The 21780-nt window shown below is 37.7% G+C and overlaps 1 protein-coding gene across 1 annotated transcript; it reads right to left on the bottom strand.

The window, feature by feature from the left end:
- Window positions 1-11759: 11759 nt before the first annotated feature.
- On the bottom strand, window positions 11760-14256 carry LOC143543225 (transcription factor MYB86-like). The gene is made up of 3 exons (XM_077035595.1): window positions 14076-14256; window positions 12672-12801; window positions 11760-12571 (listed from the first exon to the last, which is right to left on the bottom strand). The coding sequence occupies exons 1-3, from the start codon at window positions 14206-14208 to the stop codon at window positions 11860-11862; spliced, it is 975 nt and encodes a 324-aa protein (XP_076891710.1). The 5' UTR covers window positions 14209-14256; the 3' UTR covers window positions 11760-11859.
- Between the last annotated feature and the right edge of the window lie 7524 nt (window positions 14257-21780).

Genomic DNA, 21780 nt, shown 5'->3' with positions numbered 1-21780 from the left:
CCTCGTCGCGTATCGCAATGTAGGTCAGCTGAGTCACATGTAGCTTTGCCATGTGGCAGACGTAGTGCCACGTGGTGCCACGTGTGGACACGTGGCGGTGCACGTGCCCACTTGTCAGACCACGTCATCGTGATACGCAATGATGTTGGGTCTCGGGCGTCGCATATCGCAATACATCAAGAAAACAGATTTTTTGTTTTGATCCTTGGAGTTTGAAACTTGGCATTTTTGGTCCTTTATCTTTGGAACTTGGTATTTTTAATCTGTTATTTACGTGATGTTACATCTTCCCCACATTGAAATAAATCTCGTCCTCGAGATTTGCTTCTTTTAGAACAAGTGGGGATACTTTTTCTTCATTTCGAATTCGAGTTCCCAAGTGTATTCAGGGCCTATTAGCAAGTCCCACTTTACTTTGACTATTTTCAAGGTTTGTCTCTTTAGTTTCTTTGTTTTTGAATCTTCGATTTGTATTGGTCATTCTACAAATTTTAGATTTTCATTTATTTCGACGTCTTTTAAAGGCATAGACAAAGATTCATCGGCTAGACATTTTCGCAGATTAGAGACGTGGAATACATCGTGTATCCCGTTCATTTCTTCAGGTAGTCGCAAACGGTATGCGACAGTACCGATTCACTCGAGTATTTCAAATGGTCCAACGAAACGTGGACTTAATTTTCCTTTCTTGCCAAAGCGAACAACACCCTTCCAAGGCGAAACTTTCAATAAGACTATATCGCCTACATTGAATTCTAACGGCTTACGACGGACATCGGCGTAACTCTTTTGTCGGTCACGTGCCGTCTTAAGTCGTTCACGGATTTGTAACACCTTGTCAGTGTTTTCTTGGACTATCTCCGGTTTCAGACCAACATACCGACGTTCTACATTTACGACCATACAACGCTTTCGAACGACGCGGCTTGAATACTTGTGTGATTGATGTTATTGTACGAGAATTCCATTAGGGGAAGATGGTCGTTCCAACTTCCGCCTAAGTCGATCACACAAGCACGGAGCATATCTTCAAGCATTTGAATTGTCCTTTCGCTTTGCCCATCGGTTTGAGGATGATAGGCGGTGCTAAGGTTAAACTTGTGTCTAACGCTTGTTGAAAACTCTTCCAGAAATGAGATGTATAGCGACTATCTTGGTCAGAGATGATAGACAACGGTACTCCATGCAAGCAATAATGTTGTTCACTTAGATTCGCGCTAATATATCCATTGAGTATCATTCGTTGATGGGTATGAAATGTGCATATTTTGTTAACCTATCAATTATGACTCAAATTGCATTATGCTGATGAGTTGTTTTCGGGAGTTTTGTGATGAAGTCAATTGTTATTAATTCCTACTTCCAAAAGGGGAGTTCGGGTTGCTGAAGCCATCCCGATGGCTTTTGGTGTTCAGCATTGACTTTCAAACACGTTAAGCATTTTGCAATGTGCAAAGCGATATCTTTCTTCATTCCATTCCACCAGTAGTTCGGTTTAAGATTTTGATACATTTTGTCACTACCGGGGTGCATCATGTATTTAGATTTGTGAGCTTCGCTTAAGATCTTTTCAAGCAAGTCTCCAGCGATAGAAACCTAAATTATGTTTCCGAGTCTAAGTATACCATCGTGACCTTTGACTAGCGAGTCAATGGTGCCGTTACGTTTTCTTCGGAGATCTTATTTTCATTGATAGCTTGGAGTTGGGCGAATTTGATTTGTTCGATGAGATCAAGTTGGAGTTCTAGTCGTAGAGCTCGAACTCTTTTTGGCTTTTCATATTCTTTACAACTCAAGGCGTCGGCCACAACGTTGGCTTTACCTTCGTGATAGACGATTTCACAATCGTAGTCATTTAAAGTTTCCATCCAGCGTCTTTGACACATATTGAGCTCTTTTTGTTCGAAGATATGTTTTAAACTCTTGTGGTCGGTATACACGAAAAATTTGACTCCATAGAGATAGTGCCTCCATATCTTTAATGCAAAGATTATGGCGCCTAACTCTAGATCGTGAGTTGTATAGTTCTTTTCATGTACTTTGAGTTGACATGAGGCGTAAGCGATTACTTTCTTTCATTGCATTAGTACGCATCCTAAACTAGAATGAGACGCATCACTAAAGACAACAAAATCCTCGGTATCTTCTCGCAAAGGCTAGTATAGGTGCTTGGGTGAGTTTTTGTTTGAGTATATCGAACGCCTCTTGTTGTTTGGCCCCCCATTCATACTTGATGTTTTTACGAGTTAACGAGGTTAGGGGACGAATACGAGAGAAGTTTTCTATGAACCTACGATAATAGCCGGCCAAACCTAAGAAACTTCGGATCTCGGTTGGCGAATTCGGAATCTCCCACTTTGAGATAACTTCAGCGGGATCGACTTGAATTCCGTTCACGTTTTTGATGTGACCAAGAAATTGCACTTCGTGAAGCCAAAACTCACATTTCGAGAACTTGGCATATAACTTCTCGGTTCAGAGAAATTCAAGTAAGATTCGGAGGTGAGTTTCATGATCTACCTTAGACTTAGAGTAAATAAGTATGTCATCGATGAATACGATAACAAATTTATCTAAGTAAGGTTTACAAATTCGATTCATCATGTCCATAAACGCGACTAGGGCATTAGTGACACCAAACGACATGACTGTGAACTCATAATGTCCATACCTTGTTCGGAAAGCGGTTTTCGGAATGTCTTCGGATTGAACCTTAAGATGGTGATAACCAGATCGCAGGTAGATTTTAGATAAATAACTTGTGCCTTGAAGTTGGTCGAATAGATCGTCGATTCAGGGTAGAGGGTATCGATTCTTAATGGTTACTTTGTTTAAGGCTTGGTAGTCGATACACATATGCATAGATCCATCCTTCTTCTTGACAAATAGAATCGGCGCTCCCCATGGTGATGAACTCGGATGGATGAAACCTTTCTCAAGTAGCTCGTCAAGTTGTTTCTTCAGTTCCTTCATTTCTGTTGGAGCCAAGCGATACGGATCTTTGGCGATTGGTGCGGTTCCAGGCATAAGATCGATCCTAAATTCGACTTCTCTATCGGGAGGAATACCGGGAAGTTCATCGAGAAAGACGTCAGAGAATTCAGAAACGATAGGTACGTCTTTTATTTCTTTGGGTTTGGATTCTTTGGTGATGTAGGCCATGAATGCTAAGCATCCTTGATTTAAACATTTGTTAGCCCTAATTATGGAGATTATGCTAACTTAGCCAGCGTCTTTCCCCTTCAATTCGAATAGTTCGTTTATCAGGGGCTCGAAGTTCAACGATTTTGCTATTGCAAATGATACGAGCATGATTGTTGGATAACCAATCCATACCAAGTACAATGTCAAAACCAGCAAGAGTCATGGGCAATAATTGAATGGGCAGAACATAACCAGCTAATAAGATCCTTCCATTTTCTAAGGATTCAGAGATTTTAATGATTTCACCATTATCGGTCTCGACGGTGAGTTTTATTTAATTATTTTAGTGGTTCGTTTAATAGACTACAAAAGCTATAATCTATAAAACTGAAGTTGGCACCGGAATTGAACAAAACTCTAGCATATGTGTCCTTAACTAGGAACGTACCGGTGATGGTTTCCGGCATGTCGGCCGCTTTCTTTGTGTCTAACATGAAGAATCTTGTGTTTCCCTTCTTCGCCTCAGTCTTTTGACCACTACTACCCGCACCTCCAACAACGGGTTTGTTCTTGGGGCACTCGAAGCTGAGGTATCCCATCTCCTTGCAGTTGTATCAAGTCATTGTTTTCTTCCAGCAGTCGGCTGTTGCGTGGTCGGGTTTGTGGCAAGAGTCGCAAACAGTGGTAGATGAAGCGAAGTGACAGCGACCCTTGTGATACTTCTTGAAGATCTTGCATTATGTGAAGTTGGAATTGAAACCAGACTTGCGTTGATCTACACCGTTTCCCTTGAATCGGGCACCTTCATTCTTCTTGTGATTGTTCGACGACATGACCTTCTTGTCTTCTTCCTTGTTGCGGATAAGACAATTTATCAGATAAACAGCCAACTCCATCTCAGAGTCGGAGGTTTGTGGAAGGCGAGACCTTACCATGTCACGGATTTCCCGCGGGAGTTCCTATATGTAACGTGTTACTTTGCTGGACTCAGGGGTTACCAGCTGGAGGCACAAGACGACAATATTCATGGAACTTTGTGTTGTATTCTTGGAGATTTGTTCCTACGACCCTAAGATTAAGGAATTTCGATTGAATTTGGTCGGTTTCATGCATCGGGCATAACTTTTCTTGCATCATCTCCTTGAACTCTCCCCACATCAAGTTATACAGAGTTTGCCTTCCCTTGCTCATTATCAACGTATTCCACCACTCCAGAGCCTCACCCTTGAACATTTGGGCCGGATATTGAATCTTCTCTTGTTCGGAGTACTTGCTTATTATCACGATCGACTCCATTTCCTCTAGCCATCTTACACTCTATGGCGCTTTGTCGCCATAGAATTCCTTTGGTACAAAATTTTTAAAATCTTTAGATGAGCAACTTTCGATTTTTAATTTCTTAAACTTTTGTTTAATACCACATCAGCATTGGACTTGTGAACGCTCTCTTCGATATGAGACGATTTAGGGCGGGATTTAACGCATTTGTGAGATGGTTCAACGGAGTGAGATTACCTAGATTGAGTTCTAATTTGGGATTCAGCTCTTACGGCTTCCTTTATCATCTTTTGAATTTGGTTCATATATTTTTCAAGAATTTGCTCTTGTTCTTTTTCTTTGTTTTTACGGTTTTCTGCTTCCTTTCGAGAAGCTTCAGCATTACTTTAATTTGACATGCTGAAATTTAAATTACATTCTTTTCTTAAACATACATTTTATTCATTCACTTATATATATGTCATAAAGACATATATATATTATTACATTTATTTAACACACAACAAAATATATATATCAATACTTGATATATATATTTCATTATCCTTAGTAGAACGATTTAACGTCCTTTATTTAAACACATAAACATTACAACCATTACAACACCACATCATAGATTCACCATCTCTTAGTCTCTCATGAATTTCTTCACCATCTTGGTCATCTTGTTGCACTTTCGAAGAAGCTTATATCCTATCTTTTATTTTTTGTTTCCGTCCACGACTATCTTCTTTCTTAGATCGTCAGTCTCATGCAAGGCCCTATCAAGATCCTCTTCTTGGGACTGCGGTATCTCGTTTAGGTATCCATATCGAGGTGGCGGATCACGGTAACCCATCATAACAATGACATAGTAGTTCTTGGGATACGGTGACGAGGTAACGTCAGACGGATAGTTGAAGAAAGCTTCAGCTGCTTCATTTTGTTGACTGATCTCGTTCGCTTGTTCTTCAACTGACGGAATCTTACCTTGATATGGTGGGAAACTTGGTGGTGAGTTGTTCTTGAGTTCTTGAAGGTATTGCATGTAAGGGTCTACCGATCCATAGCTTGTACTTTTGTGGAAGAATGGTTGTAAACATCCTTGATTTGGCGGACCATCACAACTTGTTGGTTCCTCCATTGGAGTCGTTTCTTCTTTAGGGTCTTCTTATTCTTCTGGATCTTCTTCCTTTTCGGGGTCTTCTTCTTCCGTCAACTTGGCCGTCTCATTCACTATTGGATGTAGACGATAACTCTCGTACGGTAGCATAACTCTCATCTTCGGCTTTTGAGACGGTGCTTTGTAGGAGTTGGGATGAGAATCAACTGAGTTGAAAACAAAGGTTCCAGTATGCCATCTTCTTTGGTCGGAGTGGCATTGCATCCAGTCAGACGAATTGGACTTGGGTTCCTCTTTGATTTGCTTGTTGGAGAGAAATGCATATGACGGATGAGGATTGGGTGGTTGATACGCCGGGATGTCAGATGGGTGATCCGTCAGGATGTCGGACGGATGATACGTCGGGATTTCGGGAGGATGATACAACGGTATGCTTGATAGATGATAACTTGAATGTCTTGGTGCTTCATTCTCTTGCCTTGGTCGATCATCGGGTATGTTGATTGGTAGTTGTTCGGTTCTAGGGAAGTACACCGGTGTGGGTCGTTCGATTGGGTGATCTTGATTGAAGAAGTCTTTGTAATAGTCCTCACTCATATTGTCTTTTGGCATCGGGTCAGGACATCCAACTCTTCTTGCTTCTCGCATGAATCATTCGATCACTTTCTTGAAAGACATCTATGGGTGGCTTAGATTGAGGAGGGATATAAAATGTTTACCAGCCTATCTTATCCCTTATTTAAATTTAACAAGTAATAAAATAATTCTCATTCACTTGGATCGAATCTTAGGTATTATTAATTAATACCTAATTCGATAAGATCGATGGCTCTGATACCAACCTGTCACACCCCCATCTTAGGCCTGGGCGTGCGACCAACAGTTGGTACCACATTTGTAAATTAATCAGAGTTAGCGGATTAAAGCGGAAAATATGTTGCGTGGATTAAAATATTATTATTTACAATCAAAAGACGGGATTATAAAATACTCGTTTAGCGTGTACAAATATTAGTTGTTCATATAAACCACCATTTCATATTTTAAAGTTTATCAAAAGGATCTGAGTCATCAGATCATCTACCATCACTTAAATTCTTCAAGCGGCTATCCTTCGTTACCTGTAAAATGTTTAGAAAATACGTCAGCAACACATGCTGGTGAATAAGCTGGCACATAAAATATTTTTCTTTACTTGATTACCCCTCGAGACATAACTTAGGTTCGGACCATCGTGGCTTAGGAATAATCAAGTTTTAAAACAAAGCACAATTATAAACTTAAGTTCCACATAAACCACTCAGCAAACACCGCAGCGTTCGACATTACTTAGGTACCATACGTATACACATGATCACTCTCACTCGGACGTAACTTAGGTCCGACCCATCACGGCGGAGGCTCATGACCAGTGTGGCGCGGTGTGCCCACCGACTTTTTACCACATATGTAAGGATCCAAACAAACGTACACGACAGCCTGAGGGCTAACGATTACCTTTGTTTATAATCTCATGTAATTCATTTCATTTATTTGACACGATTAAACAAGTTTGTAAAGTTGGGCGTATTCACCTTTTCAAAGGATCAACTTCAATACACTGATCGGTTCTTCCTTTCTTTGCTACCTCGCACCTATAGTAAGAGTATAACCTTTTATTAGTCGGATCTTTAAATCCGGCTTAATACCTCTAGTCTCTTTTGTATAATCTTTACCTCGATTATATTTTCTTTTAAACCTTTAGTTTAAATATTCTTTCTTTTCTTTTACAAGTTAAACCTCTAGTTTTACTTGTTTACTTTTCTTTACACACTACATTTCTTCTTGAAAAAACGTATACTTTTACTTTACTTGTTATTTAAGAATAATAATGAACTTAAATAATATTAATAACAAAGAATTATATTACTTTTATCTCTTTTTTATATTTCTTTGTTATGTTTTCTTTTGTTATTTTCGAGGTATCGAGTATACCCTCGACTTAGGGTTTTAAGCCTTTATTATTTTATTTGGGCATTATGCCTACCTTGCTTGGCTTATAATCACCCTAAGAACTTGGGCAGCACTTCGATGACTTTACTTCTCTCGAGCTTCTTGATCAACATCTTCCTTGGTCACGAAAATCGATGTACTCCAATCTTCACGACTCGTTGGCATGTACTTCGAGGTGGTCTTTGGGTCGTCTTTGGGATTGCACTTTCTTCGAGGTATCATCGTTGGTTTATGGCACGAACTACAAGGTACGTCGGGATTGGGCGCGGATTTTGAGATAGGTTCGGTGGCACGCTTATCGGTATGACTTCTTAGAGTGAGAGAGAGACTAGAGAGAGAAAGTAGCTGTGAGTTTGAGGTGTGATGGAATGAAGGCTGGATGACTCAATTTATAGGCTGGTTCGCCAGACCATCGCGATACGCGACATAGGTCAGCTGAGTCAAATGTAGCTTTGCCACGTGGCGCCACGTAGCGGACGTAGTGCCACGTTGTGACACGTGGCGTAAACAGTGCCACGTGTCCAGCGAGGCATGTGCCCACTTGTCAGACCACGTCATCGCGATACGCGATGACGTTGGGTCTCGGGCATCGCGTATCGCGAGATACATCAAGAAAACATATTTTTTTTGTTTTGGTCCTTGGAGTTTGAAACTTGGCATTTTTGATCCTTTATCTTTGGAACTTGGTATTTTTGATTCGTTATTTACGTGATGTTACAATATGAATTGGCCACTTAAAAAAGGTCGCTAAAGTGTCAACCTAATCCGCTATTTAAATAGCACCGTGGTTATAATCACTTAAATGAAAGTGAGCCACCTAACTAAAACCGCTTTTTGTCTCACAAACCCCCCTATTCTAGCATAAAAAAACTCTCTCGGTTAGCCCAACTTTTGCTTGGGTTGTTTTCTGGTTATAAAATTTGCCTTTCGAATAAAAATAAGAGTACAATAAATTGCTATACGTATAACATTCAAACTATTAGATGATGATAACAATAAATAAACTATCATAACTAATATAACCCCAACATATATCATATATATCCGCAAAAAGTTTACAATTATGGTCGTGTTTCCTTCTTGATTGGTGCTCAGTATATCTATTTCAAGACATTATCCATCTTGTTGATCTTACTCTTTTTCACGTTACAAACCTGGCTTGTGGATCATTTAATTTCCGTGGCGTTTTTAACTAAACCAACGTCTCTTTCACTTTAATGACTAGATTCTATATTCAGGAGGTGAGTTCTCTTTTCGAGATTTCAAGATTCGACTTGTTTCGTAAAATTTTCTTGTGAAGCTATAATTGGAACATCCTCTTTTCGCATACTAATCTGTTCAAAATCCGAAAATGGAAACAACAAGTGATGTGTTGTTTTTAGCTGAGTTTAGTTCTTTAGGTTGCATGTGATAAGACTGTCAAATGCATTGTATTTCACTCAGGTGAGTCCATTATTGAATTCCAATATTATTAAGATTATTCAAATTAAATTGGCTTCTTTGAATAAGCATTTATTTTTATGACTGCATCTTATTAATATACTAATAATGGCAAATTTAATTTGATTTAATGTACTTCAAGTGACACAGTTTATCATACAATCATACCCTTATCCAAGTGAGCCCCATTCTTTGAATTTTAAAGTTATCAGGTTGGGTTAATTACAATTTCGTATCCTTCATTATTTCTATACAAAAAGTTGATTTCCCAAAAATAAGCTCTGACTATTTGATGCAGTGACAGACACAAGAAATTTTCTCATAGGGCCGGAAATCTTCTCAATTGAGTATCACGATATACTCATATATAAGGATCGGTCGGGATTTTTAAACTATAATAGTAGTAAAAGAATTCCACATGAGACGGACGACAACCGTACCGCAAGGGTAGGTCCGCCCCTAATATTATGATGATTAACAATACATGAGGGAATGAAAGTTTATGATCTGGCCATTGACAACACCCTTCGTAGTTAACCACTCGATATCCAAGTATTAGATTTGAACTCAATATCCAAGTTTAGCTAGTAGAAAGATTTGATTTTTATGTAGTGTCTTAAAAGTGTGCCATTAAACACCAAATTTGAAGTGATTAATATTATTAGCTGGACTGGCTCCTTGCTTTAAAAACAGTTGAGAAATAATGAAGGGGAGACTTTCCTTAAATTGGCTATTATGTTTTCAACAACTTATTGCAAAAGTTTGGGTTCTTGTAGGGCTATTTTCTGGTGAACTAATTAACGCAAGTGAGAAAGTTTGGTTTGGTTGGGGTTTTTGCCATCTTAGCCTTCGCTTTTTCCACGTGTTTAGCTTGTCATCATCATTTTCATAGTTAGATGTCGATCTTTCATGTGCATTATCTTAACCTTTGGTATTCATGGTCGACCCCACTCTAACAAGACGTACGTTTAAGCTTTAACCTGTCTTCGTTATGGATAAACGATGGTATCGTGTGTGTGCATCTACTTATCCTTTGTTATTATTCACTACTTTCCCAAATCATGCGCATCAATTTTTTTAGAGATTTATACATATTTCCCCTTCCTAACAACACTAATTACATATTTCCCCAATCTAAAAACCTTAATTACATATTTCTTCTTTTCATATTAAATTACCCTTTTATCCCTATTCAATTTACAAATTTACAATGCCTAGAAACTCTGAAAAGACCTTCAAACCAAACGGCTTATTCTTTTGTTCAACCTGGTGGTGCAACTCTTCTTCTTCGATTTCGATTCTTTGTTCGACCCAGGCACTGGTTTCGGTTCCTGTGTAATTCACGTGGTATTGGTTTCAATTTTACTGCCATGTTTCATTTTTTCTAGGGTTTTGTATGTTTCAATTCGATCTTTTGAGTGGGTATTTGCGTTTGGGCATATTCCACAGGTAAGGAACTAACAGATCTTTTGGGTGGGTATCTTCCATGTATTCTTGTATGTTCAGAGCTATCATGGGATGTAAGAAATATGATGCAATTATCAATTTGTCATGAGCTTTGTTGATTTGTTATTGTGTTTGCAGGAGAAAGAATCAGATGGTGATGTTGAGGATGTGATGATAAGGTTCTCGTAAGAAGGAAGTGAAAGTGACGAACTTACTTTCAAAAAACAAATGGCCAGCTGATATCAATGGTTTTTCTATTGTTCTTTGTTGCACTTGTTTTTCTTTATGTTAAAATTAGTTGTTAAAATTGTTGTCGGAAGAAAGACAGAGAAATAATTAAAAAAAAAAAACAATAATGAAATGGTATGTGAATGTTCTTAAAATGGGGAAATATGTAAATAAATCATATGTGAAAATAAGGGTAAAATAGTCATTCAATAACTTAATTTTAATGATATGGACAAATATGTAATATATATGTATTAGCAAGGGGAAATATGTAATTCATTTTTTTTAACTTGGGGAAATATGTAATAAATCATTTTAAGAAGGGGAATTTTGTAAATGTCCTATTTTTTAATTTGTTTATAATGGATCATTTTATGAACTCAAGGCTTGGGTACACGCATCTATCATCCAAGACATGATTTATTGGTTCCAGTAGAGGTTTTTGCCACTTCAATTTCGGTTGCATAAGATAATTTGCGATTAAAATAACATTCACAAGTGCTAATTAGTTTTCCTGGTATCGGGTATTTTCTCTTTTGATCTTCAAGGAGATGTGAAAGTAGTGAATTTGAGTCAAGTTATTCATGTTATGACTTGTTAGTAAGCATATTATTATGAACTTTTGTCACACACTAGGAAACTTGGCCTCACATCCTATCTTAAGTGTGAGTGCTGAAAGTTTGGACCCACCTACACTTTCAAAGCCTGTTTTCCAAAATCTGACTTTATGTATAAACCTTTTTACCATAAAGCTAACTTTAAATGTCGACATTCATACGATCAATATTTTGACAAGCATATACGTAGAGTACACGGGAATGAATAGAATCTCTAGACGATTGTGTGAAGTTACTTTTAGAACACGAACGATACCGCCATTAACACTGAGGTGAAAAGACATTAAAATCCTCATTTTTTAACTCACTTCTATCAAAAAGTAATAAAAATCAGAACCGTTAAAACCAGGAGGTTGACAATTTAATTTATGGTTTATTAAGCTAAACCGTGCACAAAATGTGTATACCCAACCTTTTGAATAATCCAAGAAAAAGCAAGAAAACTTTACAAAGCCTTTAATCATATATGTATATCTCTATATATATAGAAAACAAAAAAATATTGTACCTTGGAGCAAACCAAATAGTATTAAACTAGTTGTGTACCATCCATCAACCTTTTATTTGTTGATAAGACAAAGTAAATAATAGATTGAAAATTTACATGATGAATCATATTATGACCTGATGGAAGGCATCAGGGTATTCACTTGGCGGTGACCCCATTGGGTTGATATTGAAATCTGATTCATTATTGACTTGTACATCATGCATATGATGTTGCCATTGACCCACACACTTTTGTTCAGATTTGACATTGAGTTGAAACATATCCCCTTCAAATGTCATGGGTTGAAACCCTGCAGAAATACTTGTGTTCATGTTTGAACTATTGGTGGTACTTGAACTATTGGTGCCTTCATTGATCATGAATGAATTTGTGGTCATTTTCGACCCCGAATTATCGGAAAACTCACCAATTTGATGATCCAAACTTGCTAAATTTGGTAATGAGGTTTCATAGTTTGTTTTGTAATATTGAGCTAACAGATTTGAGTTGTAGCTCAATAGATCGAAACCCGATTGAAGTCCAACCAAGAAAAATGGATCGCGTATAGAACGGCTCTCCATTAATGATGATGATAACATTAGTCCCCCATTGTTGATATTGAAAGAATTCATTAATTCAACTTCCACTGGCATTGATGATGAAGAACTAGCTAACTCAATCCGTTTATCTTTAGCATACCCGTTACTTGTAATCGGCTTGTGGGTGTTCGGATCAATCCCTTGTTTCATTAGTTTCTTCTTCAAGCACGAGTTCCAGTAGTTCTTGATCTCGTTATCTGTTCTTCCAGGCAACTGAGCAGCAATTTGAGCCCATCTGGAGACATATATACCAATTTTAGAAAAAAAACAACAAAAACGTACACTAATTTCGTTTAATTGAATAATTGAATGTTTCTTAAGTGGAATTCTATTACCTGTTGCCAAGAACTTGATGAAGATCAAGTATGATATTTTCTTCTTCTTGTGAAAATGTTCCTCTTTTGAGGTCAGGCCTCAAGTAATTTATCCAACGAAGCCTGCAACTCTTACCGCATCTTTGCAATCCTGCTTTTTGTTCGAGATTCAAATATAAGTCATAAATTTTCAAACTTTCTCTAGGTAAACATCTTGGATGACCGTTCAAAAAAAATAATAATAATAACTTTATATGTATATTCTCAAAGAATAGCAGCAAACTGCAATTTGCATTACAGGAGTGAAGAAACACTAAGTGACCCGGTACAGATTATAGATAATCTGGGGGTTAAGTAATGTTTCCCACGAATGAGGTCTAGCTGAGAAGGCTGTTCTTCAGGAGACCTGCAAAACAAACACCGTAAGCTCGTCACTGAGAAGGGGGAGGTTCCTCCTTGTGACCACCCTCCGGCGTGAGAATCAGACTAGGTTGCTCTGAATATAAGTGTATATTAAGAGATTGCTAGATAACTGGATAGCAGATGATCTTACCATTCCAAGGTATTGGAGTATTTATAGCCGAAGGTAGGTTTTCTAGAAGGTACAGCCGGCTGAATAGTATTCCTGTTCAACCAACAGTGGATTACGCATAGGCCATACTGGTTGGTGGGTAGTTTACGGCCAACAGTAACAAAGTCGGCTGCACTATTCCAGCAACTGTAGACTATGCACGTCCCACTTACTGTGGATTGTACGCAGGCCATGCTGGTTGGTGAATAGGTTACGGCCAACAGTAACACTATTCCACCAACTGTAGGCTGCGCATGCTCCACAGTAAGGGTTGGTGAGTAGGCAGCGGCTAATAGTGACAAACAGTACTAGAGGGTGCTCCTCCTCGCACTGTTGTCGGTGAGCTGTCACCCTGTGATTGGCTCATGGGCTGTTCTGGTCAGATCGTCTGTCCTATCCATACCTTGGTAGGTATAGTACAAAAGATCTTTCAGAATCAGACTGGCTCATTTAGGCGGGATTGTTCCCGCCTTGCTCATTCCTTCATGTGACTACTGAAGTAGCTTGTCTTGTGCGTGTAACCCTGCTGTCTGCGGGTAGCCTTCCCTGATGGCTTGTATCCGCAACTGCGGGAACAGGCGGGGTACTTCACCATTGGGAGGCTTTCCCCTGCGTGTACAGCTTGCGTACTGCGCGTAAGATTCTATGAGCATGGTGGGTCCTGCGGGAGCAGATGGCCTTTGCGCAGACGTCCCTGTTCAAGGTGAGTCTTGCGGGACCAACTGGTCTGCTGGGACCTACCTCTTCAAGGAGAGAAAGCAGAAAGATGTGTGTGTGTGTGTGTATATATATATATATATATATATATATATATATAGAGAGAGAGAGAGAGAGAGAGAGAGAGAGAGAGAGACCAGCATGTTTAGGAACAGAACTCCAGCAACCAACACCAAATCTTGTAATGTATTTTAGAAGTTTTTCATCTTCTTCAGGAGACCATAAACCTTTATTAAGCTTTTGTTTCACAGAAGATGAATGGCGACCCATGAGAGTGTGTGTTAAGAGGAGAAGTTGCTTGCTGTTATTATCACTACAAATATATAAACAAGCAAAGGGGGCAGGGTGATATATATGGGATATGTATTCCTTTTAAAAAATATATATATATTTGGTTTGTAAAGGGTGTCTTTTTTTGTAGCGACAAATCAATAATAAATTTTAAAAAGATAAACAAAATAATATTTTTTCTAGAATTATTTTATGACAAATTAAGAACTAACAAAGATAAAGAAAATCATACTTAGAATTGAAGTTAAAGAAGAAAGAAAGAAAAAAAGAATCAAGTGGGATTGAAGCAAAAATTTAAGCTTTTGCGCTCGATTGGATTAGATTTCAAGATATCTTTGTCTCTCTAATTTTAAATATTTTTCCATAAAAATCCAAATTAGTGAAGACAATTATCTCTTAATTATTGATGTTCATCTACAATTTATCAAAACTTAAATACGTAAAACCAGGTATTTCAAGATTTTTTTTAAGGATACCGTATATTAGGGTCATGTTATTCTAAAAATTATGAGAATGTTAAGATTTATTTGTAGCAAAAAAATATAAAAAAAATCATAACCGAAAATTTAATCAAAAAAAAAAAACACACACACACAAAATGGTTCCATTTTCTTCTTCGTTTTTGAAAAAAGACACAATATTGAGAAAGAAGATCATTGTGTCTTTTTATTTATCATTGTGTTTTTTTAATTTATTTTTATCATTGATTGAGTCTTTATTTCCTTGGCATTGTGTCTTATTTTACTTGATATTGTTTTATAATAGTCAATATTGTGTTATATTTTGTTTGGCGTTGTGTTATATTTTGTGACTTATTGTATCTTTTTGCAAAATTTTATAAGACCTATGTCTAGCTTACACATAGTGTGAAGCTTGTGCTTCTACATGATTTAAGATTTTGCAGATTCATTTGTAGTCTTTGGAACATATGAGTTGTTCATGAGCCACGTTTAGCATCGCATAGTCATTTATGTAAGGTGTTTCGGTTTCATAATTTATTTTGTTATTTTAATTTAATTATTAAAAGTGTAATTGTATATTTAAGTGTTAGGACCATCAAATTAGATCTCGGTTTTTAAATTGTTAAATAGTCAATTTCAACTCCGTCCTCTAAGTGCTCATTAAATGCTTTAAATTTTTAACATTAAGGACAATGTCAACATCAAGTCCGGGGATGAGGGAAAAATTGAAAATTTTTATTGCTTAGTAGTAAGCTCGAGGGTGTTTAGAAACCGAAATTGTTAACTGTTGATTACTGTTATTAATGCCAAGTTAGAGATTTTTGGACATGGTCGGTTTTTGAGCTTCTTGATAGTTTCCTAACATTTTTTTTTCAAAAAGGAAAAAAAATGGGGTCGTTTAGATGGGGATAACGGGCCACGGGTACAGATATACATGTTTCATATCGGAAGCCCAAAAATCCATCCGTATTGTGAGGTATAACCCTCTATACTTAACAAACATATATATATATATATATATATATATATATATATATATATATATATATATATATATCAAAACATGTGATATTATGATTTGAGTGTAGCGAGTATGTTTCACAGAATTAGAACTTGCCTGTTATATATATGCATGTCAAAATCTAAATACCACCACCTGTATGGAGATTAACCCTTACGCATATACCTTTACTAAATAAAACTCCTTATCCTACATTATCCCTTAGGAGCCTGTTTGAACCTTATTCCTTTTCGTTTGTTAAACCTTACATTAAAAGCCATGTCGGTCTTAGCCTTTTATTTTAACCCTATGTGATGAAATTCAGTTAGTTAAAGTTGTATATATTGTCAATTGTAGAGCATAGTACACAATATACATATGTCCCAGTCAGAGTTATGTATATTGTATTCAGAATTGCTTATCAATTAATGAAAAAAAGCTATAAAAGCCAAAAAGAGTTATAAGTTGATGTTATAGTTCTTTGTAGATAGTAGTCTTTGGTATTTGAGATTGTTGGTAAGTTTGTTTGAATAAACTAGGTTTCATCTACCCCGTAAGGCCAATTTTAGTGACTTTCGATATCATATTACAAAACCCGTGAAATATATTATGGTCAAGTTAATAATTAAAGTGAGATAGAAATCCGGATCCGAGACGAGAGCTTCGGTGCATGCATTTAGCTTCAACGGGGAGAAAGCTTGTAGATAGCATGTGTTTTGCTATAAATACGTCTTTATTGTTTACATTTAGTGTGTGTTTCTTAAGGTGTAAATCATCCACCCAAGGGGAGCTCATCTTGGGTGGGTCGGTTATTTATTAATGTTATAAATCTTTAATCAACCATGAGATCGTTCATATATCTTATCTTTATATTTGTGTTCGTTTGTTTGATTTACCGCACCTATATCGACAATTTATCAAGAGCAAAACCGTTCGATTGGTCATTTTGGGACCTACAATTGGTATCAGAGCGGGTCGAATCTTATGATTCAACTTTGCTCTTGATATTCGAGTTCTATTTCCGCTATTACCCAAACCGAGACGTTAAAACCAATTGAAGTTTTGAAAATAAAGTTAGAAGTTTGGAAATAAAGTTTGAAGATCTAAGAAAATAAAGGTGTTTGAAGCTCGTCTTGTTCGCGGATCTGGGTTCAGCCGACTTTGAGATTAAAAGAAGAATGGATGATTCTTCGGCAAACCAAGGTGGCGACTCAATTTCTGGTTTAATTATCGGGAATCATGGTGGTTTTCAGGTAATTAAATACACCTGGTTGTGAACGAACTCTTTCTTGGATCAAAATGATGACCAGGGAGATGACGATATTTGAAGAGTGGCCGGAGGTGGAGTGAGAGCGTAAACAGTGGCTGCTGTAATGGCCTGGTGGCGGCAGTGGCTGGAACTCGTTTTTCGGCGGTGGCCAGTCACTGAATTATGGTTTTCTGGTATGGGTACGCTAGTGACGAATGGAAGTGGTGAACGGGGTACGGGGAGTACACGTGGCTGCGATGGACGGTGGTTGAGAACCGAAGGTCGTTTTTCCGGCAAAGAGAGCCATCACTGGTGGTGAAGATGATGCTGCTTGGAGAGTGAACGACCGGAATACAATTTTTGGCAAGAGCTGTCGGTTACCATTTGTGACATCTCTATGTTGGTGTTCTATGATGTTGTTGATGTTGGAGGTTGTATGTGGACGGAAATTGGATTTCTGGTGGCGGCGGTGAATTCTGGTGAATATATTCCGTCAGGGGTGACCGGATTCTGGCGATGAATTAAAGGGATGGTGGCTGACATAACATAATGCTCTAGGGTTAACATGGTTTATGCTCATAGGGTTTGTTTTTCTATCTCTCCATGTTTTCTTAACTTTTAGGCTGGACATAACTTGCTATGGGCCAACACTGATTTGAGCCCTATTATAAACAATTGTTGGGTTGCTCGACCAACATTGGGTTATTGAAAACCTCATGGGCTGCTAGAATATTTTATTCGGGCTTATTATTTTTTTTTGGACACTTGGATTGACTAAACGAAGAAAGTCAAACTTGTTCAGGTTTTCGTCATTATTGGACCGTGTTCAAAGCATATTATTTATATGTTATTTTCAAGCGTTCGAGAATTGGATCCTGAAAATGTGGGCTACGAGCATCCGAGATGCTTATTTATTAAGGTGATAATTTTTAAACAAGTTGGATTTAACAGGGAATTAAATTGTTTAAGCTCTCAACCTGAAAATGTGGGCTACGGGTATCTGGGATACTTATTTATTAGGGGTGAGTTACCTAAATAATTTCATTCACGGAAATATTAAGTTTTGTCATTTGATCGTTGTCCCCGGTAGATCATACCTTGAGGGGGGGGGGGGTGATTGAAGACGCTTTGACTTTATCGGTTTGATTCATGAAGATGCGAGACATGGTTCAACAAAGTTTTTGATATCATAAGTCAAGGGATGATTAAGGCCAATTTTAGTGACTTTCGAATCAAATTACGAAACCCTTTAAATATATTATGGTCAAGTTAATAATTAAAGTGATCGGGAAAACTGGACATGAGACGAGAGCTTCGGTGCACGAGTATAGCTTCGATGGTGAGATCTTCTAGTTTATTTGTGTTGTGTTATGCTATAAATATGTCACTTTTATATCATGTTTGTGTGTGTTTGTAAGGTGTAAATCATCCACCCAAGGGGAGCTCACCTGGGGTGGGTCGGTTCTTTGTTTATGTTATGAATCTTTTAACCGACAGTGAGATCCTTCATCTATCTTATATTTATATTTATGTTCGGTCGTTTGATTTACCACACCCATCTCGATAACCATGTCAAGAGCAAAACCGTTCGTGTGGTCGTTTTGGGACCTACACACCCTTGTCACTAAATATGTTTATTCCGCACTCGAACATAAGCCGTAACAAAATTCGTTAGCCCGACCCTTTATGCAACCGGTGGTGAATGGGTGGTGATATAACTGACTTGCAAGCATATTAAGTTGTTACTCATAGTTGGTCTTTGATGGCAGAGATATGTACTAGCATACCTTTTTCTAGTCCAGATATTAAACCGAGAGGAGCGTATATAGTGTGAGGGGTATGAACATGTATGCCTTAACTGGTAACAGAGTAAGGCGATTCTATTGATTTAAAGCATCACAAAATGTATTTGTTGGGTTGTCAATATAAAAGTCTCAGTCTTGGAAATCGGGTATTACCTTAGACTTTACTAGTATTAATGACGGTAATTGACATACCTATGATGGAGGTTGATGTTTACATTAGAGTTTGCTTAAAGTCAAGCGAAAGATAAGTGTGAGGATGCGATGGTTGGGTATTATGCACATATATTAGCACGCTAATTGTATAGTTTTTATTGTTTATTGCACGAACTTAGGTATTTCATACATGTTTATTATGTTTCAGGTCACGGGGCGCTAATGCATTTAATTTGGGTCTGAAAGAGCATGGAATGAAGACCCTGTATGAACAGCACACGAAACAAGATAAAAAAAATCAAGTTGGCTATTGGAAGAAGCTCGTCCAATTACGCGACGGGGTTGAAGGTTGTCCATCGCGATATGCGATAGACTATTTTTATTAAATTGTTTACTTTTGGTCCATTGCAATACGCGATAGACCATAAAGAGCTTGAGTGCGATGCGCGATGGCCTGAGAAATCGGGAAAATTAGGGTTTTGCATATATTATCTTTTTTTAAGAACCAAATACACTTACCACGTCTCAGAAAAGGCTCCCAGAGCCAAAAGACGATTTTCCACCATTCAATCATCCGGAGATCAACCATAATGGCGTGTTTCATCGTAATTGAAGATCTATTGACGAAGATATGTGGCTAATCGTCTCGAGTCATACCCGAGATGTAGAGTATTGTACTTTTATGGTGTTTCTCATGTTTTAAGAAAGAACTAATTGTAATTGTTAACTATCGATCTATGAACATTGATGTTTGGCATTATTGTGCATACAATCAGTTTAGGCTTATTTCAATCAGAACCATTAGTTTGCTAGTTGTTGTGATGCGTGTTTAATAGGGTTGTACTGATTAGTTTGAATATAATGAAGCATACATTTGTCCTTAGTTGAGTCACACTGGCAAGGAACCTTTGGTTACCAGTGTTGTGTGTTTACATTTGTTGGTTTGACTAGTTGGTTAACCTGATTCGGGTGTTGATGATTATAACAAACCTTAAAAATAAAGGAACCAAAGAAGGAAAATTCCATCCCACATTGGTGGAGGAAAGAAAAGTGAGGATTCCACCATGATATAAATAAGATTGTAAGTCCTTTTCCCACATTGCTAAATTACAAAACTAGTGAGCTCTTTTAAGAAAGAAAAATCATATGTTAATGTTCTTATAAGACATATCATACCCAGTGGTCCTAGCGGAGGGTGCGAAGCACCCGAACGCGCACGGGCATGGGCTCAGGCGAAGTGCGATGGGTGCAATGTGGCGCTTTGATGGCGCACTTTGCACATCGCCGCGAGCCGATTAAGGGACGCCTTAGTATTTTTGTGGAAAATTAAGATTTTTAATATCGCGATAGCGACAGGTTTAGATTAGCCTCATCGCGTAGCGCGATGACGTGTAAGTTATCCGGAAGCATTGCGGCGTAGTGATACCCGATGCTCTATTAAGTGACACCATCGCGTATCGCGACGTGGAGGTTACACAGATGGGACACGTAGCCTGCGATGCGGCGTGCCACGTAGCAGATCTAGGGCTGACTAGGCAAAGCTAGGAGATTCTTCGCGATACGCGACGCCCCGTTGCCTATGCCCATCGCGTATCGCGACGAGCTTCAGAATCAACTATAAATAGGTTGAACTTGAAACACTTTTCCTCGCACCAAAATCTTGTCTCTCTAAATTTTCACACACATATATTATATTTTAAGATAACGGTATAATACCCGAATATTGTAAGGATATCCTATCCGATCGAAAGAAATATACACGAATCAGAAAGCTCTGCCTATTAAGGTAAGACATTGTGCAATCGTGTAAAGTTTCTACTCTCGTGATTATCGTTATGATTATTGGTTTTATACTAATCTAGATATACTACATTGTGTTTATCCTAGGTGCTTAATACCAAAAGATGTTTTCTTTAATTGTAAACTTGCAAGGTGAGACATTCGAGTTTTTGTACCCCTCACATTTGTGTGAGACAACTATTTTTCTGACACTGTCATGATAATTTCAAAACCTATAAAACTCATGACAGATGGTCTAAATGTTTTCAAATATATTTTTTAAAAGTATTTTAAATACATTACAGTGATTAAGTCTCTGTAGACTTACAAGATGATTACTATTGGTATTGTGGGGTTTTGTATACAAGGCTTGCCTACTGGGCTATGACACGTTACTTATTAGACAAGTGTTAGCCAATAAGTAATATGACCATAGTCATAGATACGGTCGAGTGACAAGTACCTTTCGGTAATTTGTAAGCAGGCAGATGTAAAAACATCTTAATGCTGTAACTGTAAAATGTGTCATTTATAAATAAATGTACTCACCAGTATTTCTTGCTGATCAAATATTTTAAACATGTTTCAGGTGACAAAGGAATGATGCATGCGGGCTTCCAGCTTAAATAAGTGGCTTGTCACCAGAATAAAGAAACATGTTTTGTAAATTAGGGTTTATCCCTATAAAAAACTTATGTTTGTACAAAAGATTAAATTCTCGGTTTATCATAATAATAATTATGGTGTTTTTATAACTCTAATCATTTTTCCTAACTACGGTTCCGATGAAATGTTCCGCTGCAAAATAATGTAATAAACACCGATACCACCACTCAATGTTCACGGCTTCCCTCCCAAGGTATAGGGGTCGGGGGCTGTGACAATGATAAATCTGTTAAATTACATGAGTTTGCTGTTTGTTACATACTTGAACCCCGGGTGTGATTTGTTATTGTTAACTGTTTACAACTTGCTTAACTTATCACTTTATTCTAAAATCAAATCTGCTAGTGTGATAAGCACACTTAATTGTTTACTTCATAATGTTAGAAATTAATTGCATGTTACACTGACCACATACTTCTCATGGTTCGACACCCTACT

The sequence above is a fragment of the Bidens hawaiensis genome, unplaced genomic scaffold (assembly GCF_021521415.1).
Source record: "Bidens hawaiensis isolate Kalapana, Puna unplaced genomic scaffold, B.hawaiensis_p1.1 tig00013080_1, whole genome shotgun sequence".
Lineage (NCBI taxonomy): Eukaryota > Viridiplantae > Streptophyta > Magnoliopsida > Asterales > Asteraceae > Bidens > Bidens hawaiensis.
The sequence above is the reverse complement of the archived record's forward strand: the minus strand, read 5'-3'. Positions and strand labels throughout refer to the sequence as shown.

What these genes read in the sequence shown, in the direction of transcription:
- LOC143543225 (XM_077035595.1), bottom strand. Translation starts at nt 14,208, where the DNA reads ATGGGTCGCCATTCATCTTCTGTGAAACAAAAGCTTAATAAAGGTTTA. An exon ending in TTCTGTTCCTAAACATGCTG is followed by an intron (nt 12,802 to 14,075) that starts GTCTCTCTCTCT and finishes AACAAAAAGCAG; the next exon opens with GATTGCAAAGATGCGGTAAG. An exon ending in CATCAAGTTCTTGGCAACAG is followed by an intron (nt 12,572 to 12,671) that starts GTAATAGAATTC and finishes ATATGTCTCCAG; the next exon opens with ATGGGCTCAAATTGCTGCTC.